This window comes from Anomaloglossus baeobatrachus, chromosome 3 (assembly GCF_048569485.1).
Source record: "Anomaloglossus baeobatrachus isolate aAnoBae1 chromosome 3, aAnoBae1.hap1, whole genome shotgun sequence".
Lineage (NCBI taxonomy): Eukaryota > Metazoa > Chordata > Amphibia > Anura > Aromobatidae > Anomaloglossus > Anomaloglossus baeobatrachus.
Genome location: NC_134355.1, coordinates 134,166,938 through 134,190,529, shown reverse-complemented (window position 1 = coordinate 134,190,529; position 23,592 = coordinate 134,166,938). Strand labels below are relative to the sequence as shown.

The 23,592-nt window shown below is 44.3% G+C and overlaps 1 protein-coding gene across 1 annotated transcript in view; it reads right to left on the bottom strand.

Annotated features, from left to right (window-relative positions):
- The window catches only part of SOS1 (SOS Ras/Rac guanine nucleotide exchange factor 1), a 215,753-nt gene that overhangs the window by 19,707 nt on the left and 172,454 nt on the right, over positions 1-23,592 (bottom strand). The window contains exons 8-14 of the mRNA XM_075339458.1: positions 22,591-22,689; positions 20,820-20,947; positions 15,539-16,194; positions 3,196-3,277; positions 2,858-2,980; positions 1,609-1,712; positions 1,279-1,501 (exon numbers count right to left, since the gene is read on the bottom strand). Of these exons, the coding sequence (XP_075195573.1) occupies positions 1,279-1,501; positions 1,609-1,712; positions 2,858-2,980; positions 3,196-3,277; positions 15,539-16,194; positions 20,820-20,947; positions 22,591-22,689 (1,415 nt within the window). The remainder of the gene's footprint in view (positions 1-1,278; positions 1,502-1,608; positions 1,713-2,857; positions 2,981-3,195; positions 3,278-15,538; positions 16,195-20,819; positions 20,948-22,590; positions 22,690-23,592) is intronic.

The window sequence follows — 23,592 nt, the reverse complement described above, 5'->3', positions numbered from 1 at the left end:
GGAATACCCCTTTAACCCCTTCACGACAATTTTGCGCTTTCCTTTTTATTTTAGCCATTCTTTTTACGAGAGCCGTAACTTTTTTTATTTTTCCGTCAATCTTCCCATGTGAGGGCTCATTTTTTGCAGAACGAGCTGTACTTTTAAATGAATCCACGAGTTTTACCATATAGTGTACTGGAAAACGGCAAAAAAAAAATTCAAATGCAGAAAAATTGCAAAATGTGCAATAGCACTATTGTTTTTGAGATATTATATTCACTACATGGTAAAACTGATGTGTCAGTGTGAGTTCGTAGACACTAAACATTAATAGGTTTACTTTTATTTAAGGAATTAATTTTTTTTTAGAGGTTTGTCTTTGTGGTGTATGTTTTGCGCCATTGTCCGTGACTCGTAGTGTTCTCATTTTTCAGTATCTATGGCTCAGTGACTGCTTATTTTTTGCGTCTCGGGCTGACATTTTTAACTGTCATTTTTGCGCAGATGCTACGTTTTGATCGCTTGTTATTGCATTTTGCGCAAAATAAGAGGCGAACAAAAAACAATTTTGGCGTTTGAAATTTTTTTTGCTGCTACGCAGTTTACTAATCAGGTTAATTGATTTTATATTTTGATAGATCGGGCATTTCTGAACGCTGAAGGATACCATGTGTGTTTATTTTTCATTTTTTTAACCCTTAAATTTTTAATGGGGAGAAAGAGGGCTGATTTGAACTTAGGTTTTGTTTTAGATTTTCAAAACTATTTTTTATAATTTTACTGGTACCCCTAGGGGACTATAAGGATCAGCTGTCTGATCGCTCCTTCATTTCTCCCGATCAGAGCAGCAGAAGAAATGACCATCTCTTGTAACAGCCAATACTCGGCTGCTGGTTAAAAGGATCCGAGTCATGTGAGCTACAGGAGTCATCACATGACCCCGTGCTACCATGACAACCACCGGATCCACGTGTTCATGTTACTTGACTTCCTGTAATCGGGCGGTGAGTAAACTTCTACCGCCATCGCCGTTAACATGGCGCTGTCACATCTTGACAGTGCCATTAAGGGGTTAACCGGTACGGGTGGATAGCTATTACACTCGAACCTGCCAGGCACACATGTCAGCTGTACAAATCAGCTGACATGTGCACGGATCCCCATAAGCAGCCCACAGCAGCAGGTGGGGATTAACACTATGCCCGCAGGGATGTAATATTACTGCCCACGGTCGTTAAGGGGTTAAATTTGTTACAATGAATAGATCAGCGCCAACATGAAATATTTAAAGCATACCTGTATAAATCAGACTCCAGCAGTGTCAGCTGCCGAGCGATCTCTATGGGATGTAATGTAAGCAGTTCAAAGTTTTCTATCTGTCCGGGCCGACTAATGTGCCATTCTACAGATGGTGGTAAGCTCTCAAATGTTATGTTGTGGCTAGGTCCATTGGCTTGCGCTTGCTTTTTCCGTTGAATGATCTTTGTGATCGATTCAACCCACTTTTTCATGGCTTTTCCTGCAGATATAAAAATTCATAAATAAAACTACACAATAAAAAGCCCCACTAACCTGTGCAAGTCACTTTTGTCATACAAAGAAAAGTTGGGAATCTTTGCATCATACCTCTGACTGTCCCAATAAACTCCTCCAGTCGCACTAACAGGTCTGCATCTCGCTCAAAGTCATAGAAATGATGCTCTACCCAATGCCGGCAAACATTCAGGACTCTGAAAGTGAAGGATAAGATTCATTAAAACTGCTCGCAGATGAGAACATCTGGCCGTGAGTCATCAGGAATGGTTGTGTTTATTTTTGTGATTAACGCAACTTTATCATGTGATTCCTTGCTTACATTTGATTGGATAATGATGCATACTGTGCATTATCATGCAGTATCGCTAAGGACCCACATGCATAAAACACAGCCCCCGCGGAAGTCAGAATAGCACAATGTACAGACCAGAGATCACCACAGTACTGTACAGTGTAGGGGTTGACGCCTGGTACTGCTGGTCAGCTCTTATTGACGTGAATGGGACCTGAGCTGCAGTTTAAAATAAAGGCCACTAGCATGCATGGTTTACTTCCAGCTGTTATGGCACCTGATAACTGACTAGTGGCGGCAGGTACCAAACCCCACTGATCTGATATTGATAACCTATACTAAGGACAGGTGATCAATATCAAACACCCTGGAAATGTCTCCAGTCAGATATTTCAAGCTGCAACCCATCCTAATCATGTGTCAGGAGGGGTTGCTACTTATAGAAACTCTGCTCGAGACGTATGTCAACTGTTAGAGGAGCAGTGAACAAACGTGTGATCTGTTTACTCATTGACCAGGGCAAAAAATATTCTCTCGATCGAGTACAAGGTTTTTTTTCTTCTTTATCATGTCAATTTTTAAACCCAGGTGTGCTCAGTCAGCAAGAAGTTGTTTTTTTCTCCTGTTACAGCCCTGCTCCGTGGTTGAGTAAGCAGATCAGTTCATGATGCTGCTTCTCTGACAAGAGCAATGTTTCTTTAGTTTACAACTTATCCAGAAACAATCATAGGACATGTTCCAGCTTGAAATATGTAATGGCGACCATTTTATCACATTTTGAAAAAAATCCATTTAAAGATGCAATAAACGGGCAATCTGAGAATCTGTCACATATAATAGAATAATAATAATAATAATTCATAGAGCGAGGCAACAAACTGCATCCCCTCAAGGTCATCTATAGAGCATATGAACAAGAATGGCTCCATAAGACAAACGTTTTACAGATGAGTCAAGGAAATTGGAAATTACTTCTAAATTTCACGCAACATCAGAAAGAAAAAGTGTAAAAAAAAAAATAAAAATCCGTGCTAGCCTAAAACTTACCGTAACTGTACAGGTTGCACATATTCTTTCCTAAACCTCTTCAGCTCTGCACTGAGTGGCTGATCTCCATTTTCCATTGCAATTCTATCTGCTTCACTTGGTTCAGGCTCCGGAATCTCAAACCTAGTGGAGGACACATCAATTTGTAAAATTACAATGATGGGCACAATTAACCTATCGTAAATAGATTTCATGAGATCTTCTACATGATTTGAAGTCAATCTATACATTAATTTATCTATAAAAAATGTTATGCAAATAATAAAAAATGGAAGACTAACTGGAATATGATTAAATGAAAGTGTATGGAGTACTGATGTGTTTTACAAGTGTCCTACCTTTCTATAAGAAGGCTCAGAAGTTCCTGTGGTTTGCAGAAAGATCTATAGGTTGTGAGAAATGTTCGCACAAAATTGGGATCTGAAAACAGAATATCAACAGCACGTGAGGAAGCGAAACTTATTCATAAAGTATTTAAGAATTCTCAGATTCTGAATTGTACTTCATCTCTGACGATGAATATATGCACATGTACCAACTGCGATCGTGTAATACTGGGCTGTTATAGGGGAAAATCAATGATTCTTATATACGAGTTTGTTGTGGCTTTATTTAATGTTAACCTGCCCTCACCAAGAATTGGATGCAGTATTGTCCGGATGGCTTCACCCTCTTCATTGTACTGATCCACAGGGATCCCAGGATTAGAGGCGAGTCAACTGATTTGGCATCCATGACAGTATTCCATGACTGCCAGACAGGAGCCCTGTGAACCATCTCCTACCGGTCGACATCCTCGGCACCGTTTCTGATTTGTAGGTCGGGCGTAGTCTCACCATTGTGGAGTGAGGTATGCATGACGTCGTGATGGGCCTACTTAATAGGAGACGCTGGAGATGTTGGCAGGTGGGAGGTTAACAGGGCTTCTATCTGATGGCCACAAAATACGGATGTAACTGCTGAACCAGGGTACTGCAAATCAATTCACTCATCTCTAGGACCCGATAAATAAACGCTAATTGGCTATGGATCAAAGTTCTCAGTTTCTAGGCAGAAAAAATGCATTATTGACAGAATTCATTTTAGTTGTGCTCGGATGGATCTATAAAGCTTTTCAGCCTTCATACCCTGGATAACCTACTTTAAAAAATAAGAAATCATTAATGACACATCTGCCATCAGTCTAATGACTATTGCCTGGTGACCAGCAATACCACAAACTTCAATAAGGGTCTAGAGGGTAAGTAAGGATTATTATCGGCTCCTAGGAAGGTAAACCCGAAGCACTGCGTCCCGTCAGCAAGAACACACCAACAAGACACGGGGCATTTGGAGACACCACTAAAGTAAAAGTTCCACCATTAAATAGGATGTCCAGCTCTGGACAATATATAGTGGCGCTTTAAATCTAACCATGCCCTATCATATAGTCTCATCTTCCGCCGGCTTCACCTTTTACCGACACTGCTCCGGTCCCACAGCGCCATCTTGTGACTATAACTTCTGACTGGCCGGAAATCAGACGTTACGTTACAAGGTCTCAACGTAACCCTATGAGAGCCAGAACAAGGCCAGAACGAGGCTCTCAGAGATATAATGAGTTGTGACCTCCGGCACGCTCCAAACACTGGAGCAGTCGGCAGGTCACCATTTGCCGGAGACTGACTAGGGTGGTGCTAGAAAAAGATGTAGACGGTGGCAAGTGAGTATAAGGCCGGGGGAAGGGAAATTGCATTTAAAGAATAACTCCAGCGGTGCAATAAAAACACTGGAGTTGTGCTTTAAAATATTTTTGCAATTCAGTTTAATTTAAAATGTTGCACAGATTGGCTATTCAATGCCCAGGGTCATCGGCATGGATGCACGTACTTGTCCGTTGTCACCGCCTCCGATGCCGGGTTTAGGCTCAGTGAGCATTATCAGAAGTCCCAGCACTTCTGGTCATGTGCACTTGCCGGACAGTCTCTTAAACATGTCGCCCAGTTGTGTAGATGACCTCAACAACTCTTGATATATTTGTGACAAAGTGTCTTTAAAATCACAGAGAAGAAACATAATGCTGTTGGTGAAGAAAAGTTTTTCCTGTGTTTTCAGTGTAAAATTGGAGATCAAGACAAACTTTGGGCACCATGTTTGTTGCTCATCTTGTGTAAAGGCCCCTTTACACACTGCAACATCGCTAGCGATATCGCTGCAACGTCACCGGTTTTGCGATGTAATAGCGACCTCCCCAGCGACATTGCAGTGTGTGACACGCATCAGCGACCTGGCCCCTGCTGTGAGGTCGCTGATCGCTACAAATCGTTCAGGACCATTCTTTGGTCCTTTGTTTCCTGCTGCGCAGCATGCATCGGTGTGTTTGACACCATTACGACGACATCGTTAGCGACCCAGCCCATAGGCGTGCTAGCGTTCCCTTTCAAGTGAGGTCGTTCTGCAGGTCTATATCGCTGCTGCGTCGTTGGCCAGATCTGCCTGTTTGACAGCTCACCAGTGACTGTTAGAGACTTTCCAGCGATCCCGGCCAGGTCGAGATCACTGGTGGGATCGCTAGAAAGTCTCAGGGTGTAAAGGGGCCTTTACACTTCTCATAAGTTGGCACAATGGTAAACCATGGCACTTTGCATTTGCTGTTCTAATGAAATGGAAGAAGCCAAAAAACCATTCTACACATTGTCATTTCTGTATGACAACGATTGCTGGAATAACAAGAAATTCAGTGAAATATCCACACACTCCTTCAGCAATTAGGCCGGTCACATATAGCTCAGAGCTGCAACTCCTTCCAGATCCAAAGTACAAGATGTTGGTGAAGATTCAGACGCTGATTTGGTTGGAGAAGGTGATTGAGAAGATCCTGATTTTCTAGGCCATGAGTCTGGGCAGCCTCACAAACTAAACCAGGTTGATTTTAAAGGGAACCAATCATCAGGATTTTCGTATATGACCTAAAGCCAGTGCTATACTGGCACTATCAGGCTGATTCTATACATACCTGTAGTGGTCAGCTCAGATGTGTAAGTTTTGAAATCCAAGAAAGTAAAGTTTATAAAATCACTCAAGAAGCTGGTGACAGCAGCTGAGCAGTAGTTAGAATTCTGTGACCAGAAGAAGCGGGGCCTCGGCCAACAAAGCTGATACCAAGAAGCAACATTTTTCTGTTGGCTGAGAACTCGCCCCTTCTGGTCACATGGGTATGACCTCCCACAGGTCCTGCTAGTGAAAAAATAAATTGATTGTATAATGCTTATGCTAATTCTAACAGGGGGAGGGGATAAGTATGAATACCCCCCCAGATATTATCTGATCCTCAGCTGCTATCACTCAAGAAGCTGTTGATTTTATAAACTTTACTTCCTTGGATTTGAAAACCTAAACATCCGAGATGACCACTAAAGGTATGTAGAGAATCAGCCTGACAACACCTATATAGCACTGGCTTTAGGATATATATGGAAATCCTGGTGATAGGTTCAGATCACAAACTAAATCATTCAAGGGAACCAATCAAAAAGGCAGAACTTTTGGCCTCAAGGCTCAAAGTCTGGCATTTGCTTGAGCAGGGGACCCAAAATATGTTCTTTCTGCCATAGGCAGCAGGAGGTTGAACACTTATTTTCAATGGAAGGGAACCTAGTTTACTGCAATTGTAGAAACTCTCTGCTAGATGCAATGGGAAAAAAAAGAACAGACTCAATAATGGAGGCTTTTTTTTTTATAGACTCTTCAAAACCCAGTTTAAGGCCCTGTGCGCATGCTGCGTTTTTTGCTGCGGATTTGCCGCGGTTTTTGCTGCAGAATTGGTGTGGTTTTTGTTCATAAAGTTCATGCAGTCCTTCCCCAGCAAAGTCTATGAGAAATCCAAAATGCTGTGCACACTGCGGTTTTTTTTTCCTTACAGAATTTCTGCAGCAAAAGGAAGCAGTATGTCACTTCTTTTCAGCAGGTACCTGCGATTTTCCCTTGTGTTTTGCCATAAGGTCCTCACTGGCAGCCAGCTTGGTTTGTCAGTCTCCGCAAGGAAGAACGTTTTCCCCTTAGACCCGATTATAGCTTTTCATACAGCCAGATCAAATCTCATACTTTGCACTGACGAGGTGCAAACACCTCGAAATACTGTCTGCAAATTGAGGTTCTGATCTGGCATAAATTCTAAGTCATATGACAAGGCTCGTTAAAGGGTAACTTTTGACTCTTAGTATTAAAATATGTGCTTCATTGTTGTAAAGAAGGGAATTTTGTTACTTACCGTAAATTCCTTTTCTTCTAGCTCTTATTGGGAGACCCAGACGATTGGGGTGTATAGCACTGCCTCCGGAGGCCACACAAAGCAATTACACTAAAAAGTGTAAGGCCCCTCCCCTTCTGGCTATACACCCCCAGTGGGATCACTGGCTCACCAGTTTTAGTGCAAAAGCAAGAAGGAGGAAAGCCAATAACTGGTTTAAACAAATTCTCTCCGAGTAACATCGGAGAACTGAAAACCGTTCAACATGAACAACATGTGTACCCGCAAACAAACCAACAATCCCGAAGGACAACAGGGCGGGTGCTGGGTCTCCCAATAAGAGCTAGAAGAAAAGGAATTTACGGTAAGTAACAAAATTCCCTTCTTCTTCGGCGCTCTATTGGGAGACCCAGACGATTGGGACGTCCAAAAGCTGTCCCTGGGTGGGTAAAGAAATACCTCATGTTAGAGCTGCAAGACAGCCCTCCCCTACGGGGAGGCAACTGCCGCCTGCAGGACTCTTCTACCTAGGCTGGCGTCCGCCGAAGCATAGGTATGCACCTGATAATGTTTGGTGAAAGTGTGCAGACTCGACCAGGTAGCTGCCTGGCACACCTGTTGAGCCGTAGCCTGGTGTCGTAATGCCCAGGATGCACCCACGGCTCTGGTAGAATGGGCCTTCAGCCCTGATGGAACCGGAAGCCCAGCAGAACGGTAGGCTTCAAGAATTGGTTCTTTGATCCATCGAGCCAGGGTGGCTTTAGAAGCCTGCGACCCTTTGCGCTTACCAGCGACAAGGACAAAGAGTGCATCCGAACGGCGCAAGGGCGCCGTGCGGGTAATGTAGATTCTGAGTGCTCTCACCAGATCTAACAAATGTAAATCCTTCTCATACCGATGAACTGCATGAGGACAAAACGAAGGCAAAGAGATATCCTGATTAAGATGAAAAGAGGATACCACCTTCGGGAGAAACTCCTGAATAGGACGCAGCACAACCTTGTCCTGGTGGAAGACCAGGAAGGGAGCCTTGGATGATAGTGCTGCCAGCTCAGACACTCTCCGAAGAGATGTGATCGCTACCAGAAAAGCCACTTTCTGTGATAGTCTAGAAAGTGAAACCTCCTTCAGAGGCTCGAAGGGCGGCTTCTGGAGGGCAACTAGTACCCTGTTCAGATCCCATGGATCTAACGGCCGCTTGTACGGGGGTACGATATGGCAAACCCCCTGTAGGAACGTGCGCACCTTAGGAAGGCGTGCCAAACGCCTCTGAAAAAAGACGGATAGCGCCGAGACCTGACCTTTAAGGGAGCCGAGCGACAAACCTTTTTCTAACCCAGATTGCAGGAAAGAAAGAAAGGTAGGCAATGCAAATGGCCAGGGAGACACTCCCTGAGCAGAGCACCAGGATAAAAATATCCTCCACGTTCTGTGGTAGATCTTAGCAGACGTGGGCTTCCTAGCCTGTCTCATGGTGGCAACGACCCCTTGGGACAATCCTGAAGACGTTAGGATCCAGGACTCAATGGCCACACAGTCAGGTTCAGGGCCGCAGAATTCCGATGGAAAAACGGCCCTTGGGACAGTAAGTCTGGTCGGTCTGGGAGTGCCCACGGTTGGCCGACCGTGAGCTGCCACAGATCCGGATACCACGCCCTCCTCGGCCAGTCTGGGGCGACAAGTATGACGCGGCTGCAATCGGATCTGATCTTGCGTAGCACTCTGGGCAGGAGTGCCAGAGGTGGAAACACATAAGGGAGCCGGAACTGCGACCAATCTTGCACTAGGGCGTCTGCCGCCAGCGCTCTTTGATCGCGAGACCGTGCCATGAAGGTTGGGACCTTGTTGTTGTGCCGTGACGCCATTAGGTCGACGTCCGGCACCCCCCAGCGGCGACAGATTTCCTGAAACACGTCTGGGTGAAGGGACCATTCCCCTGCGTCCATGCCCTGGTGACTGAGGAAGTCTGCTTCCCAGTTTTCTACGCCGGGGATGTGAACCGCGGATATGGTGGAGGCTGTGGCTTCCACCCACATCAGAATCCGCCGGACTTCCTGGAAGGCTTGCCGACTGCGTGTCCCCCCTTGGTGGTTGATGTATGCCACCGCTGTGGAGTTGTCCGACTGAATTCGGATCTGCCTTCCTTCCAGCCACTGCTGGAAGGCTAGTAGGGCAAGATACACTGCTCTGATTTCCAGAACATTGATCTGAAGGGTGGACTCCTGCTGAGACCACGTACCCTGAGCCCTGTGGTGGAGAAAGACTGCTCCCCACCCTGACAGACTCGCATCTGTCGTGACCACCGCCCAAGACGGTGGTAGGAAGGATCTTCCCTGTGATAATGAGGTGGGAAGAAGCCACCACTGCAGAGAGTCTTTGGCCGTCTGGGAAAGGGAGACCTTCCTGTCCAGGGATGTTGACTTCCCGTCCCATTGGCGGAGAATGTCCCATTGAAGTGGACGCAGATGAAACTGCGCAAACGGAACCGCCTCTATTGCCGCCACCATCTTCCCGAGGAAGTGCATGAGGCGTCTTAAGGAGTGCGGCTGACTTTGAAGGAGAGCCTGCACCCCAGTCTGTAGAGACCGCTGCTTGTCCAGCGGAAGCTTCACTATCGCTGAGAGAGTATGAAACTCCATGCCAAGATACGTTAGTGATTGGGTCGGTGACAGATTTGACTTTGGGAAGTTGATGATCCACCCGAACGCCTGGAGAGTCTCCAGTGCAACATTCAGGCTGAGTCGGCATGCCTCTTGAGAGGGTGCCTTGACCAGTAGATCGTCCAAGTAAGGGATCACAGAGTGTCCGTGAGAGTGCAAGACTGCTACCACTGCCGCCATGATCTTGGTGAACACCCGAGGGGCTGTCGCCAGACCAAATGGCAGAGCTACGAACTGAAGATGGTCGTCTCCTATCACGAAGCGTAGAAAGCATTGGTGCTCTGTAGCAATCGGCACGTGGAGATAAGCATCTTTGATGTCTATTGATGCTAGGAAATCTCCTTGAGACATAGAGGCAATGACTGAGCGGAGGGATTCCATCCGGAACCGCCTGGCGTTCACATGCTTGTTGAGCAGTTTTAGGTCCAGAACAGGACGGAAGGAGCCGTCCTTTTTTGGAACCACAAAGAGATTGGAGTAAAATCCTCGCCCCCGTTCGAGAGGGGGGACAGGGATCACGACTCCTTCTGCTCTTAGAGAGTCCACCGCCTGCAGCAGGGCATCTGCTCGGTTGGGGTGTGGGGAGGTTCTGAAGAACCGAAGTGGAGGCCGAGAACTGAACTCGATTCTGTACCCGCGAGACAGAATGTCTGTTACCCACCGGTCTTTGACCTGTGACAGCCAAATGTCGCAAAAGCGGGAGAGCCTGCCACCGACCGAGGATGCGGAGGGAGGAGGCCGAAAGTCATGAGGTAGCCGCTTTGGAAGCGGTTCCTCCATTTGCTTTCCTGGGGCGTGAGTGAGCCCGCCAGGAATCTGAGCTCCCTTGTTCTTTCTGAGTCCTTTTGGACGAGGAGAATTGGGCCTTGCCCGAGCCTCGAAAGGACCGAAACCTCGACTGCCACTTTTTCTGTTGAGGTTTACTTGCTCTGGGCTGTGGTAAGGAAGAGTCCTTACCCTTGGACTGTTTTATGATTTCAGCCAATGGCTCACCAAACAGTCTGTCTCTAGATAATGGCAAGCTGGTTAAGCATTTTTTGGAACCAGCATCTGCTTTCCAGTCCTTTAACCACAAGGCTCTGCGCAAAACCACAGAATTGGCGGACGCCATAGCGGTACGGCTCGTAGATTCTAGGACAGCATTGATGGCATAGGTCGCAAACGCAGACATTTGCGAAGTTAGGGACGCCACTTGCGGCACTGCTGGATGTATGAAAGCATCCACCTGTGCTAAACCAGCTGAAATAGCTTGGAGTGCCCACACGGCCGCGAATGCTGGAGCAAACGACGCGCCGATAGATTCATAGACAGATTTCAACCAAAGGTCCATCTGTCTGTCGTTGGCATCTTTAAGTGAAGCGCCATCCTCTACTGCGACTATGGATCTAGCCGCAAGCTTGGAAATTGGGGGATCCACCTTTGGACACTGGGTCCAGCGTTTGGCCACCTCAGAGGGAAAAGGATAACGGGTATCCTTAGAACGTTTAGAGAAACGCTTGTCTGGATGAGCGTCGTGTTTCTGGATCGATTCTCTGAAATCAGAGTGGTCCAAAAAAGCACTTAATTTACGCTTGGGATATAGGAAATGGAACTTCTCCTGCTGTGCAGCTGCCTCCTCTGCAGAAGGGGCTGGGGGAGAAATATCCAACAGCCTATTAATTGCCGATATAAGGTCATTAACCATGGCGTCACCATCAGGGGCATCCAGATTGAGAGGGGCCTCAGGATTAGAATCCTGGTCACCGTCCTCAGTCTCATCACAGAGAGACTCTTGTCGCTGAGACCCTGAACAGTGTGAAGACGTGGAGGGTCTTTCCCAGCGAGCTCGCTTAGGCTGCCTGGGACTGTCATCTGAGTCAGAGACTTCAGCCTGTGATGCTTGAGACCCCCCTGAAGTACGGATTAGTTCCAACTGAGGGGGACCGGATAGCATAGACACAGCAGTGTCCATGGCCTGAGCAACTGGCCTGGACTGCAAGGTCTCCAGGATTTTTGCCATAGTCACAGACATTTTATCAGCAAAAACTGCAAAGTCTGTCCCCGTCACCGGGGCAGGGTTCACAGGCGTCTCAGCCTGGGCTACCACCACATTAGGCTCTGGCTGACGAAGTGCCACTGGGACTGAACATTGCATACAATGTGAGTCTTTGGAGCCTGCCGGTAGATCAGCCCCACATGCAGTACAAACAGTGTACACAGCCTGTGCCTTGGCACCCTTGCGTTTTGCGGATGACATGTTGCTGCCTCCTCAGAGCAGTACAGGGTGTCCAGCCAAGAAGCGACCTTACAGTGCAAATATATATATATATGGTACCAAGAAAAAAGTACACTAATATAACACTGAGGCACAAGTGGGGCCAGCACTAAAGTGCAGCTTACCGCCCGCTTAGGAGCGGGTGTGTGGTCGCCGAATTCCCTTTAGTCTGGGTCTCCCAGAGCCTGCTGCCTTTCCCCAGCCAGACCGCATGTGTAATGGCTGCCGGCGTCCTTGTGGAGAGGGGGGGCGGGCCCTGGGCGTATACAGACGAAAAGCGGGAAGCCTGCTTCCCCCTGTGCCTAGTGAGAGGGCTGGAGCATGTAAATAAAGCTCCAGCCCTCGGCGCTGCCTATTGAGCAGCGTCTCTCCCCTACCCTGATTGACAGGGTGGGGGCGGGAACGAAGCGGCGCTAGGCCGCAGAAGCCGGGGGCTAAAGTTAGAAGCGCCGCCGCCGTAAAAGCGCGGTCGGCGCAAAGTCCCCGGCGCACCACAAGTCGCAGCTGCGCCGCCGCTCCAGTAGCGGTCGGCGCAGTAGTTCCCAACATGTAACGTCACTCAGCAAAGCTGCAGTGACCTAACCCCAGCGCGCAGCGCTACTGTCCCCGGCGCACTATAACGCTCAGCAAGCCTTGAGAGTGTCCGTGCCTGCCGGGGACACAGAGTACCTGAAAGTTGCAGGGCCTTGTCCCTGAACGGCACTCCCGCTCCAAATCCAGCAGGTTCTCTGGGTCTGTGGATGGAGCCCGGCCCCAGGGCTTGGGGGCCGGCAAGATCCCACTTCCACAGAGCCCTCCAGGGGATATGGAAGGAAAACAGCATGTGGGCTCCAGCCTCTGTACCAGCAATAGGTACCTCAACCTTACAAGCACCACCGCGGGTGAGAAGGGAGCATGCTGGGGGCCCCATATGGGCCCTCTTTTCTTCCATCCGATATAGCCAGCAGCTACTGCTGACTACAAACAGTGGAGCTATGCGTGGATGTCTGACCTCCTTCGCACAAAGCAGAAAACTGGTGAGCCAGTGATCCCACTGGGGGTGTATAGCCAGAAGGGGAGGGGCCTTACACTTTTTAGTGTAATTGCTTTGTGTGGCCTCCGGAGGCAGTGCTATACACCCCAATCGTCTGGGTCTCCCAATAGAGCGCCGAAGAAAGTACAGTATTTCCATTGCTTTAAAATCATGAATCATCATTTGTTAAAACTCTTGTTATAGTACTCCTTTTCCTCCTCAAAACAAGTGAATAAATGCTCAGGTATTCCTCTTCATACTGTACTGGAGGGGGAGAGGGAGTCCTGGGTCTCTTTAGAAAGACCAGATTAGTATGGGGTCTTATAGAGAAATGTCATTATTGTGATTGACTTTGTTGCCAGACGTTTAGGAACCCTAATAAACAGCAGACGCTCGTTTACTACATCCATAGAAAGACTACAATTTTATGTACCCACTGATCACTACCAGTATTATATTAGACAACTGCAATGTACGTAATTCCCCAAAATATTTTTTAATGTGGAACTTTACCGAAAAAAGACAATAATGGCCATTTTTCATAGTCTGTGTGCTTGTACTGCAGAATGAGGCAATTTACAGATAGCAGAAAACAATACCGTGACCTACAATTAGCTCTAAACAATCTCCCTTGAATTCCTGAAGAAAGGAAACAGACTTCTTGATGACGCACAAATTCTATTTTTGAATACAAGGAAAAAAAAAAAAAAAAGAAAGGACCAGAAATAGATCTCCTCCGACTTGGAGAACAATACTTTGTAGGAGAGAGTCAGGACCCAAACAGCGACTCTATGGAACGCAATTAATTGAGAAGGACAAGATAACCGACAAGTCATTTCCTTGCACTGGGAGCTGCAGACGTTACTTATTAGGTCAGGAGCAGAAGGTTGGATTCCAAAAATAAAGTTACCACGGAAGATAATTGTCTTCAGATTGGAAGACAAGAACCCCCTTGTTCCGTTATCGTCACTTCTTGCCCACAGGAGAAAAAAAAAAAAGTTTTACTGCAAAGTTGAAGATGTAGATGTTTGTCCTGGGGCCGAGCCATGAAGACATGTTTTAAATAGAAAAATTCCGGAAATCAAACTACAAACTACAAATACACAATGAAGCAGCAATAATAGCTTAATATATGCGTGCAATATATAGGCCTACATAGAGCACATATGTGCATGTGTGGAATATATAGGCCTACATAGATCACATACGCAGTCTACATATTGCACATATACAGAATGTGCATGTGTGTAATATTTAGCGCTACATAGAGCACATACATGGTCTACATATTACACATATATGTGCATGTGTGTAATATATAAACAACAGAGCAAATACGTAGTCTACATGTTACACATACATGTGCATGTGTGTAATATATAGACCTATATAGAACAAATACGTCATTTACATATTATACATTTGTGCATGTGTGTAATATATAGGCCTCCATAGAGCAAATACGTGGTCTACATATTACCCATATATGTGCATGTGTGTAATATATAAATCAACAGAGCAAATATGTGGTCTACATGTTACACACATGCACATATATGTGTAATATATATAGCTACATAGAGCAAATACATGGTTTACATATTCCACATATGTGCATGTGTATAATATACTGTATATACACCTATATAGAGCACATACATGTATAATATGTAGACCACACATATGTGCATGTGGTATATAGTCCTATATAATGCACATATATGTATAATACGTAGAGAAGACAATATCCAAATAAGTTAAACTTATCTGGTCAATCCCTGATGTTCTGTTGGTCCATTGGCTTTTATAAAACATCGACCAGTAGTGACCACATGTATGTGACCACTGCAACCAATCGCTGGTGTTGGACCAGCACAGCGAGCATGCAGTATAACTTATTTTGTAATTTCACAGCTTTGTGGCTGTTACAACCTTTGGGACCCATACCTATTTTCAGAATGCGGGTCCCCTAATTCCATGTGGCATTGGACAACCAGTGAGTAGAAAGGTGATAGCACATGTGCCAACTCTCAATATTCAATGTTCCAAATACAGCTAAAGATATTTGCTCAGCTATTTGTGGGACTCTTATAGAAATGAATAGAGCATGTGGCATCACCTCTCTACCCACTGGTGGGTGGACACCAGACAGAATGAGGGATTGTAGGACCTCCATTTTGGAGATAGGTGAGGGTCCTTCAGTTGGGAGCAACATCTATCAGACTTTTAAGGCACAACCACGGGAGCCATAATTTATTTCCCGATTTTCATGTGAAGAAAACGACCTTAAATTACAAAGATATCAGTCTCTTTGCCTGGAACAGATATATAATTGCAATACTGCAAGTGCAATAACTTTGTCACAAGGAACAAGATATCACTAGACCCATAATGTGACCATTACATCGGAAAACATATGTGCACTTGTAAAGTTACTGTATTGCAGCTTGGTAAAAGTATCATGGTGCTTATACAGTACCCTGTGTGATAGTTTAGGTACTGTGCTTATACTGCGAGGGTAACGTACCTGCATACATGTGATAAGTTAGTCTTTCGATGAGCTTCACTACAGTCCCGGCCTTGACGATGGGAATACCAGATTTTGGTTGTACATTTTCCTCAAATATAATGTTCTCCTCCGAGTCCGGCTCAGCAAACCTATAGAGTTTGGAGCTCGGGAGCCGCAACAGCTCTTCTTTCTCCTCCTGCATTATAGTCCCATCCAACATTCGTTCTAATGTACTTCGGTACTGCAGCGATATTAAGGCAGCCATCCAGTTATTCTTTTCTTCTGCTGATTTTGCAGCAAATATAACACTGTTCTCGTCTTTTAGAATAATCTCAAACGCATGTCTGTACTCGTTAGTGTCATCCTTGTCATTGATTTGTACCTTCCGCATAAAGAACTTCTCCTTCAGCCGATACTCTGCGTTGCTTGCACCCGGTAGCCTAGGTTGGCCGTGATTCGACTTACAACAGATCATCAAGCCATCAAAAAGGAATATGTGTCTCTCGTGCTTCGCCCCGACTCGTGTAAGGGCGCCCTCCATGATGAATTCATTACAGCACTGTCCAATGTCCTTTCCCTCCCATCCGTCAATGTTTTTCTGAATTTCGTTCATTTTCTTAATGGCCAATTGCTTTCCCTTCATTTGATGATTATAAAACCGGCATGCAGACTCACTGTGGATGAGAAAGAAGCGCGTTACTAGGATAATATCACCAATTTTATGCTTATAAAAAAAAATCCTCATTCTTCACAGTAAGCACACCAGCCCTCTCAGATTGCAGAGATCCTTTTCATAACGCATCCTTTTTTATGTATTGTGAACGAATCTACTTTAAATACATCTAAAGTAAAACTAAAGAATAAAAATGGAAATCCCATACCTACACAAAAAAAACCATACCTACAAAGTAATCAAAATACACAATGTTAACCAACAAACTTTCTATCCAAAGCATCAATAACACAATACACAAACGTTTTATGCCAAAAGCGAAAAGATATATCAGAAAACTAACAACACAAGTGATAAAAGCAGTAAAAAGCAAAGCCTTCTCCATAATCAAACCTGGAAAACATCCACTTCTTGAGCATTCGAGGCTCCTCTAAGAGAACGGCTCGACCTGCGGGTCGCAGTGACAGTTTATTGTAATAGTTTGGGGACAATAAGAATTGCTGGCCTTTAATGTCACTTCCTTTAAAAACAAAAGCCAGGGCTTGGACTCTCCCACTCCTCCGCTTGTTCTACATAATGTTTATAAAAACCCGACCAGAAAAAAAAAGTGTAGCAAGAATAAATAAACCTCTACAATTGCTTTCAAGTGCATAAAAAAAGAAAATAGAAAGTACATTCGCTGCTGATGACAGTGAATCTGCACTGCTGGGTATTGCTGCGTGCCACGATAAGTGAGAAATTATCAGTCACATAACAGAAACACACAAAGGCACTAACTATATAGGTGAGTCCATAAGGGGTGGAAACTGTGGCAAAGTGACCATGCCAGCTGCATCAATAAGATTAAAACAAAAAAAAAATCCAGATTTTTTTCCGCATGGAAATGTGTGATCATAATGGCGAAACCTGCAGCAAAATCCACATTTTCTGTAAGTAGATTATTGGCCACCACTTTAACATTCCCTAAGAAATCCGAAGTAATAAGAGGTTGCATAAAAAGATTTGGTCTCCGATCAGGTGTTAAGGAGGGGGCATCTATGGGGAGTAAAAGTCTGCCACATTTTGGGTGAGTTTTTATCACTAGGTGACAATGTTCTGCATCTGTAGACCACGTATCTATGAAGTGCAACTCTCAGAGTAAAGACTTGGAAAGATATGGTTTTTTTCCACTTATATGAAAGTGGACCTAGTTTCCTTAAAGGGATGGTCCACAATTAGAACAACCCCTTCTGATTCCACGTTTCCTCCATGTAAAATTAAAAAAAAGCCTATACTCACCTCCCGTACCGACGTGGTCCCACTTTGTGTTCCTGGGGCTCACGTGACGTCAGGCAAGCCCAGAGTCCAATTAGCGCTGGCTTCCTTCTCTCAGGCCTTGGGACCAAATGAGTTAATTAACAGGAAGTGAGCACTGCGGATGCCACTAACTTCCTGTTGATTACTCCTCTGTCCAAAGGTGGGGAGACAGAAGCTGGAGCTCATTGCATGCGGGTCTCACCTGACGTTACGTGAGCCCCAGGAACGCAAGTCCGGACACCACTGGGATCATGCTCGTATGGGAGGTGAGTATAGGCTTTTTTATTTTACCTGGGGGAAACATGTGGAATCTAAAAAGGTTGTCCTAGTAGTGGATAACTCCATTAACAATTTTCATCAGAATTTAATCCGATTTTTATCAGTTTTTCTCATAATTGAAAAAAAATTCTCCAGCCCGATCTAACATGGCATCCGAGTACGGTCTGATTTTTTTGCTCACGGACCCATTGCAGACTTTGATCCGACACTTGGGTCAAAATATGGGACGTGCATCTGCGATTTTGCACAGATTACTAGGTCCGCAAAAATATCATGGGCATGGGAATAGGTCCACAGACTGCCACTCGTACAGGTATTGTCAATGAAAAACAAGTATGTAAAACGGATATCTGTAAGAGGCCTTAGTGAGCGAGATTCAACCTTCTCTATCCAAACAGGTTGATTTAGTGGAGGTGAGATGTCCTCAAAGTTCTCTTGAGATTCTTTCAACATTAGATAGAACTCCATTTAGCGATCTTTAAAAATGGATTTTGTGGGAAAAATGTGTTCATAAAACAAAAGAAGCCACGTCTTCAGTTCTTCTGCTGATATTCGTTTTATCAAGGCTACATCTATGATTTCCCTGCCGTCAATCACAGGCCTCAGTTGTACACAGCATGAGAAAGTGATGGGCTGCAGCTTTCATGTTAAAAGACATCATTGACCCTGATCCACAAAGCAATTTCGACAGAATGGGCAGAACTAAATGGAGCTGGGTCATGATGCCACGGCTCTTCTAAATATATAATAATAATAATAAAAAAAATCTTTATTTCTATAGCGCCAACATATTCCGCAGCGCTTTACAATTCAGAAGGTTCATATACAAACAAATAACAGTTATAGAAAATACAATAATTAATGGAAAAAAAGACAACCCTGCTCGTGAGAGCTTACAATCTACAATGAGATGAGTGGGGGGGGGGGGACAAGATGTAAGCGCCTACTTAGGCTATGTGCACAGAGTGCGTTTTTCGCGACGTTTTTCGGGTGCGTTTTTGGCCTCAAAACTGCAGGACTTTGCTTCCCCAGCAAAGTCTATGAGTTTTCATTTTTGCTGTCCGCACACATCTGTTTTTTTTACCTGCGTTTTTGAGTAAAAATAAAAAATGGACATGTCAGTTCTTTCCTGCGTTTTTCTGCGTTTTCCCCCCATGCAATGCATTGGAAAAACGCAGCAAAACGCAGAGATCAAAAACGCAGCAAAACGTAGCCAAAAATGCACCAAATCGCGGCAAAAACGCATGCGTTTTTTGAGGCATTTTTTCGACGCAGGTGCGTTTTTAGCGGCCAAAAACGCAGCGTCAAAAAGACGCAGTGTGCGAACCTAGCCTTACAATGATAATCTAGCCATCTCAAGGATATGGGGAATAGATAATGGCTTCCTGGACCAGTCAGCCAGAACCTTGAGATGCATTTGGGTGCAGTGGAGTTTGACGTGGAGTTATGTTCTGAGACGTTGTGGAGGGACTAAGTAAATTTAATTTGGCTAGGGAGTGTGATAGGCCACCCTGAAAAGTTGCGTTTTTAGGGAGCGTCTGAAGCTGAGTAAGTTGTGATTCGTCCTAGCTTCTTGGGGTAGAGCGTTCCAGAAAGTTTGTGCAGCTCGGGAGAAGTCTTGGATCCAGGAGTGGGAAGTTCGGATTAACGTGGATGTTAGTCTAAAGTCATTTGCAGAGCGTAGGGAACGGGTGGGGTGATAGACAGAGAGGAGGGTGGAGATGTAGGGGGTGCCGCGCTGTGGAGAGCTTTGTGGGTGAGAACAAGCAATTTGAATTGGATTCTGTGATATATGGGCAGCCAGTGCAATGACTGGCACAGAGAGGAGGCATCCGAGTAGCGGTTAGCCAGGTAGGTGACCCTGGCTGCTGCATTAAGGATGGACTGTAGAGGAGAGAGTCTAGTTAGGGGGAGACCAATTAATAGAGAGTTACAGTAGTCGAGGCGAGCGTGGATCAGGGCCACGGTGAGGGTTTTTGTCATTTCCATTGTGAGAAAGGGGAGGATTCTAGAGATGTTCTTGAGGTGCAAATCATGACAAGATGTGATGTTACTTATGTCAGAATTCTTATACCACTCAAGGACTGTTATAAAATGTGTAAGATTTCTGGCATGGCGCACAGAGGCACATGCTGCTTATCAGAGGCTCCTGATTCCTCTTCATGAATCTGGAGCGTCTGACTCCACCACATACCTGATTTTCTAGCTGGTCTTGATGAATTGCAGCCTTTATCTACACTGATGAAATGATTACTGTATATGCGACTTCAGTCTATTAGAAGAACTGTTCCTTAGTAGCCTGTCCAAACGACTATCGCCTCGCCACAAAATGATGTTTGTCGCTCTCTTCTCTGGAGCATACTCGTCTTACCAACTCCGTTTCATAATGATCCGCTCTCCTTCTAAAAATGTTTGCACATCTAGTATATCCCTATGTTGTTGTTGATGCAGTACATTCCCCCTTATATTCCTACAATGTTTATTACCCTATTGTATTTTCTTAAGTCAACAGGATGTTCTCTTTTTTTTTTATTGTTTGGTTGTAATGCAAAAATCCTTCAATAAAAATTGAAATGCAAAAAAAAAAAATAAAAAAAAAATGTAACCTGTGAGAATGAAAATGCAGACCAATCTGCGGGGAGCATGTGTTTTAGATAAAGAAGATACATGTGGGAACAAATTAACTAATTTGTATTCTCTTAAACCTTTGATTTTTCTGGGCTTAGGAGTCTGGCGGACAGTCCTACTTAGTTATTAAACAGCCTTCCCAGTCTTAGTAATCCTAAAGAGAAAAAGAATGAATGCAAAGGACCGCCCACTGGACTACTTTACTCCTCCTGTCAAAGTAGGCTACTTGCGGATTAAAGTACATTTTTATTGTCACCTGTTCTCTTCAACTGTTGGCCAATGGTAACCAAAATATAAGGATAGGAGAATAAAAAAAAAAATACAACAATATGATTTTGTTTAAGAATACAGAGAATATGTAGTAATTGTGTATAGATTTATCAGTCATGTTCATTTATGATGGTGCTAGAATATTTTGGATACCTGAGACGTCTTTTCGCCAGACTCTTTGAGCATATCCTTTCCATACTGCTCTGGAGGTTGAGCAAGGCAGTTATGGATTGCTTCAAACATTCTTTATCTTCCTCGTCCTCACTTTTTTCTTCCAATTGCTGCAAAGTAGGAACCAAACCAGAATCAAGGCACTGGTGTATTCCAAATTGCACAAATGACAAAGATACAATTATATGTACTGTAGCTTAACTGTGGGCAGGCGGCGGCGATCCGCGCACATATCAGCTGTTTTCAACAGCTGACATGTGTGCCTGCTATGCGCGGGTGGAATTGCTTCTACCCGCGGCCATTAACTACTTACATCTCGCTGCCAAAATCTGGCAGCGATATGTATATGCGCGCAGCCATAACAGTCACTTACCCCGCCCCCACCGGAAGTCACGTGGCATGATCACGTGACTTTCGGTGGTTGCCATGGTAGCACAGGGTCACGTGATGACGCCTGCAGCTAACATGAGTCACTTCCTCTCAATGCCGGAATACAGCCGGCATTGAAAGTAAAGCACCAAGTCTGCAGTTCTCAGCTCTGTAGCTGTGATCTGCAGATAGGGCAGAGTGATCGGATTGCTGATCGCTATAGCCCCCTAGGGGGACTAGTAAAATTTAAAAAAAAAAAAAGGAAAAAAAGTTTTAAAAATTTTTAAAAAACAATAAAAAAAACCTAAAAGTTCAAATCCCCCCTCTTTCACCCCATTGAAAATTAAAGGGTTAAAAAAATAAAAAATATACACATATTTGGTATTGCCGCGTTCAGAAATGCCCGATCAAAATATAAAATCAATTAATCTGATCAGTAAATGGCATAGCGGCAAAAAAATTCCAAACGCCAAAATATACGTTTTTTGGTTGCTGCAAATTTTGCGCAAAATGCAATAACAGGCGATCAAAACGTAGCATCTGCGCAAAAATGGTACTGTTAAAAACGTCAGGTCGAGACGCAAAAAATAAGCAGTCACTGAGCCTCAGATCCCGAAAAATGAGAACGCTACGGGTTTTGGAAAATGGCGCAAAACGTGCGCCACTTTTTTTGGACAAGCTTGTGAATTTTTTTTAACCCCTTAGATACAAGAAACCTATACATGTTTGGTGTCTACAAACTCGCACTGACCTGAGGCATCACATAGATACATCAGTTTTACCATATAGTGAACACAGTGAATAAAATATACCAAAAACTATTGTACGATCACACTTTTTTTGCAATTTTTCCGCACTTGGAATTTTTTTACCGTTTTCCAGTACACTATATGGTAAAACTTAAGGTTTCATTTAAAAGTACAACTTGTCCCGCAAAAAACAAGCCGTCATATGGCAAGATTGACGGAATAATAAAAAAGTTACGGCTCTCGGAAGAAGGGGAGCAAAAAAACCCCCGCAAAAACGGAAAGTGCCCGGGGGCTGAAGGGGTTAATAAAAAAAAAACAAAACACTTTTTTATTTTTCTGCATTATGCCCAATGTGTTTATAGATGCCTACATTTGTACAATTCTACCAGCATGAAGGAAATTGAATTTCTATAAAAAAAGACAGAGATGGTTCATTACCACTTCTGCCTGCCTGATTACTGTATACATAATGCTCTTAAAACACATGTCCTGCTACTCCATATGCAGGACAAATAAAAAGTCAAACCTTTAATAGATTTATAGGAAAGCAGTAGTACCTGACTTTTCCTCACTATCTCATATGTACTGTTCCCTAAAATACAGCTGAAGCATCATGCACTGTAAATGCCTCTTACCTTAATAAATTCAAAGTAGTGCAGGCAGTAGTAAACAGGAGCTAGAAGCAGCCGAGGCAAAACGTATTGCACAGCTTCTTTAATACCTTCACCTATAGACTGGGAGTAACAAACAAGGAAAAAAATAAATGTATTTTTTCTAGAATATTGAAAAAGTCTAGAACAAAGCATATACCGCATCGGCATCGTTATAATGGATATGTATGCACACAGGGATGACAATGATGGCATCACTCCATCATCTGCAATAATTCTTGTCCGTATGGGTCAAGTCCTTGGTATGGAATGAGCCAGTAATATATTAACCACGCAACTTTTGTTGTTGGGGTTAAGGTAATGACAAGATGTTTTGGAAAGTGCAATATAAAGCATTAATATAGGATGGGCACTAGACATTGTATGGGAACTCCGATGACTTCTCTGCTAAATGTAGCAATCAACAGGGCCCATTCTGGAGGTAGATACAGGTCCCATTACTGAGTCTCAGACTGTACATTAATGTCATAACCTGTAAATATGCTATATATGTATGATGGGAATACCTCTGTATATCATTTAATTGTTTACTATGGGCAGGAGAAGGCCTTAAATGCAGCACTGGGGTGAGCAATGGGGGTATTTTTGACTGGTTATTACAGAACCAATTGTTTAGGTATTGGCAATAACAAGGCTGTGGCTTTCTCCTTTATTTTTGAAAGACAAAGAATATACTCTGTAGTGCTAATATTGCTGTCAAACGTACTGGAACAGTACCGACAGACAGACTACATTAGAGGTCGATAGGATCCTTCATGTTGTAGTTTAAATAGGACTTGTCCTTTATCGTAAATATGTAATTTTACCGTAAATGTCACTGTTCTCCTTGACTTGGTGGGGTTTTTTTTTAGTCTTTTAGCCCTGTGCCTCTTTTTTGAGATATGGTCCCCTCCTCTATGTAAGTTAACATAGCCATGTTAGCGAATTGAGTATATCCTCATTAAAACACCTGCTTAGAAATGTTGA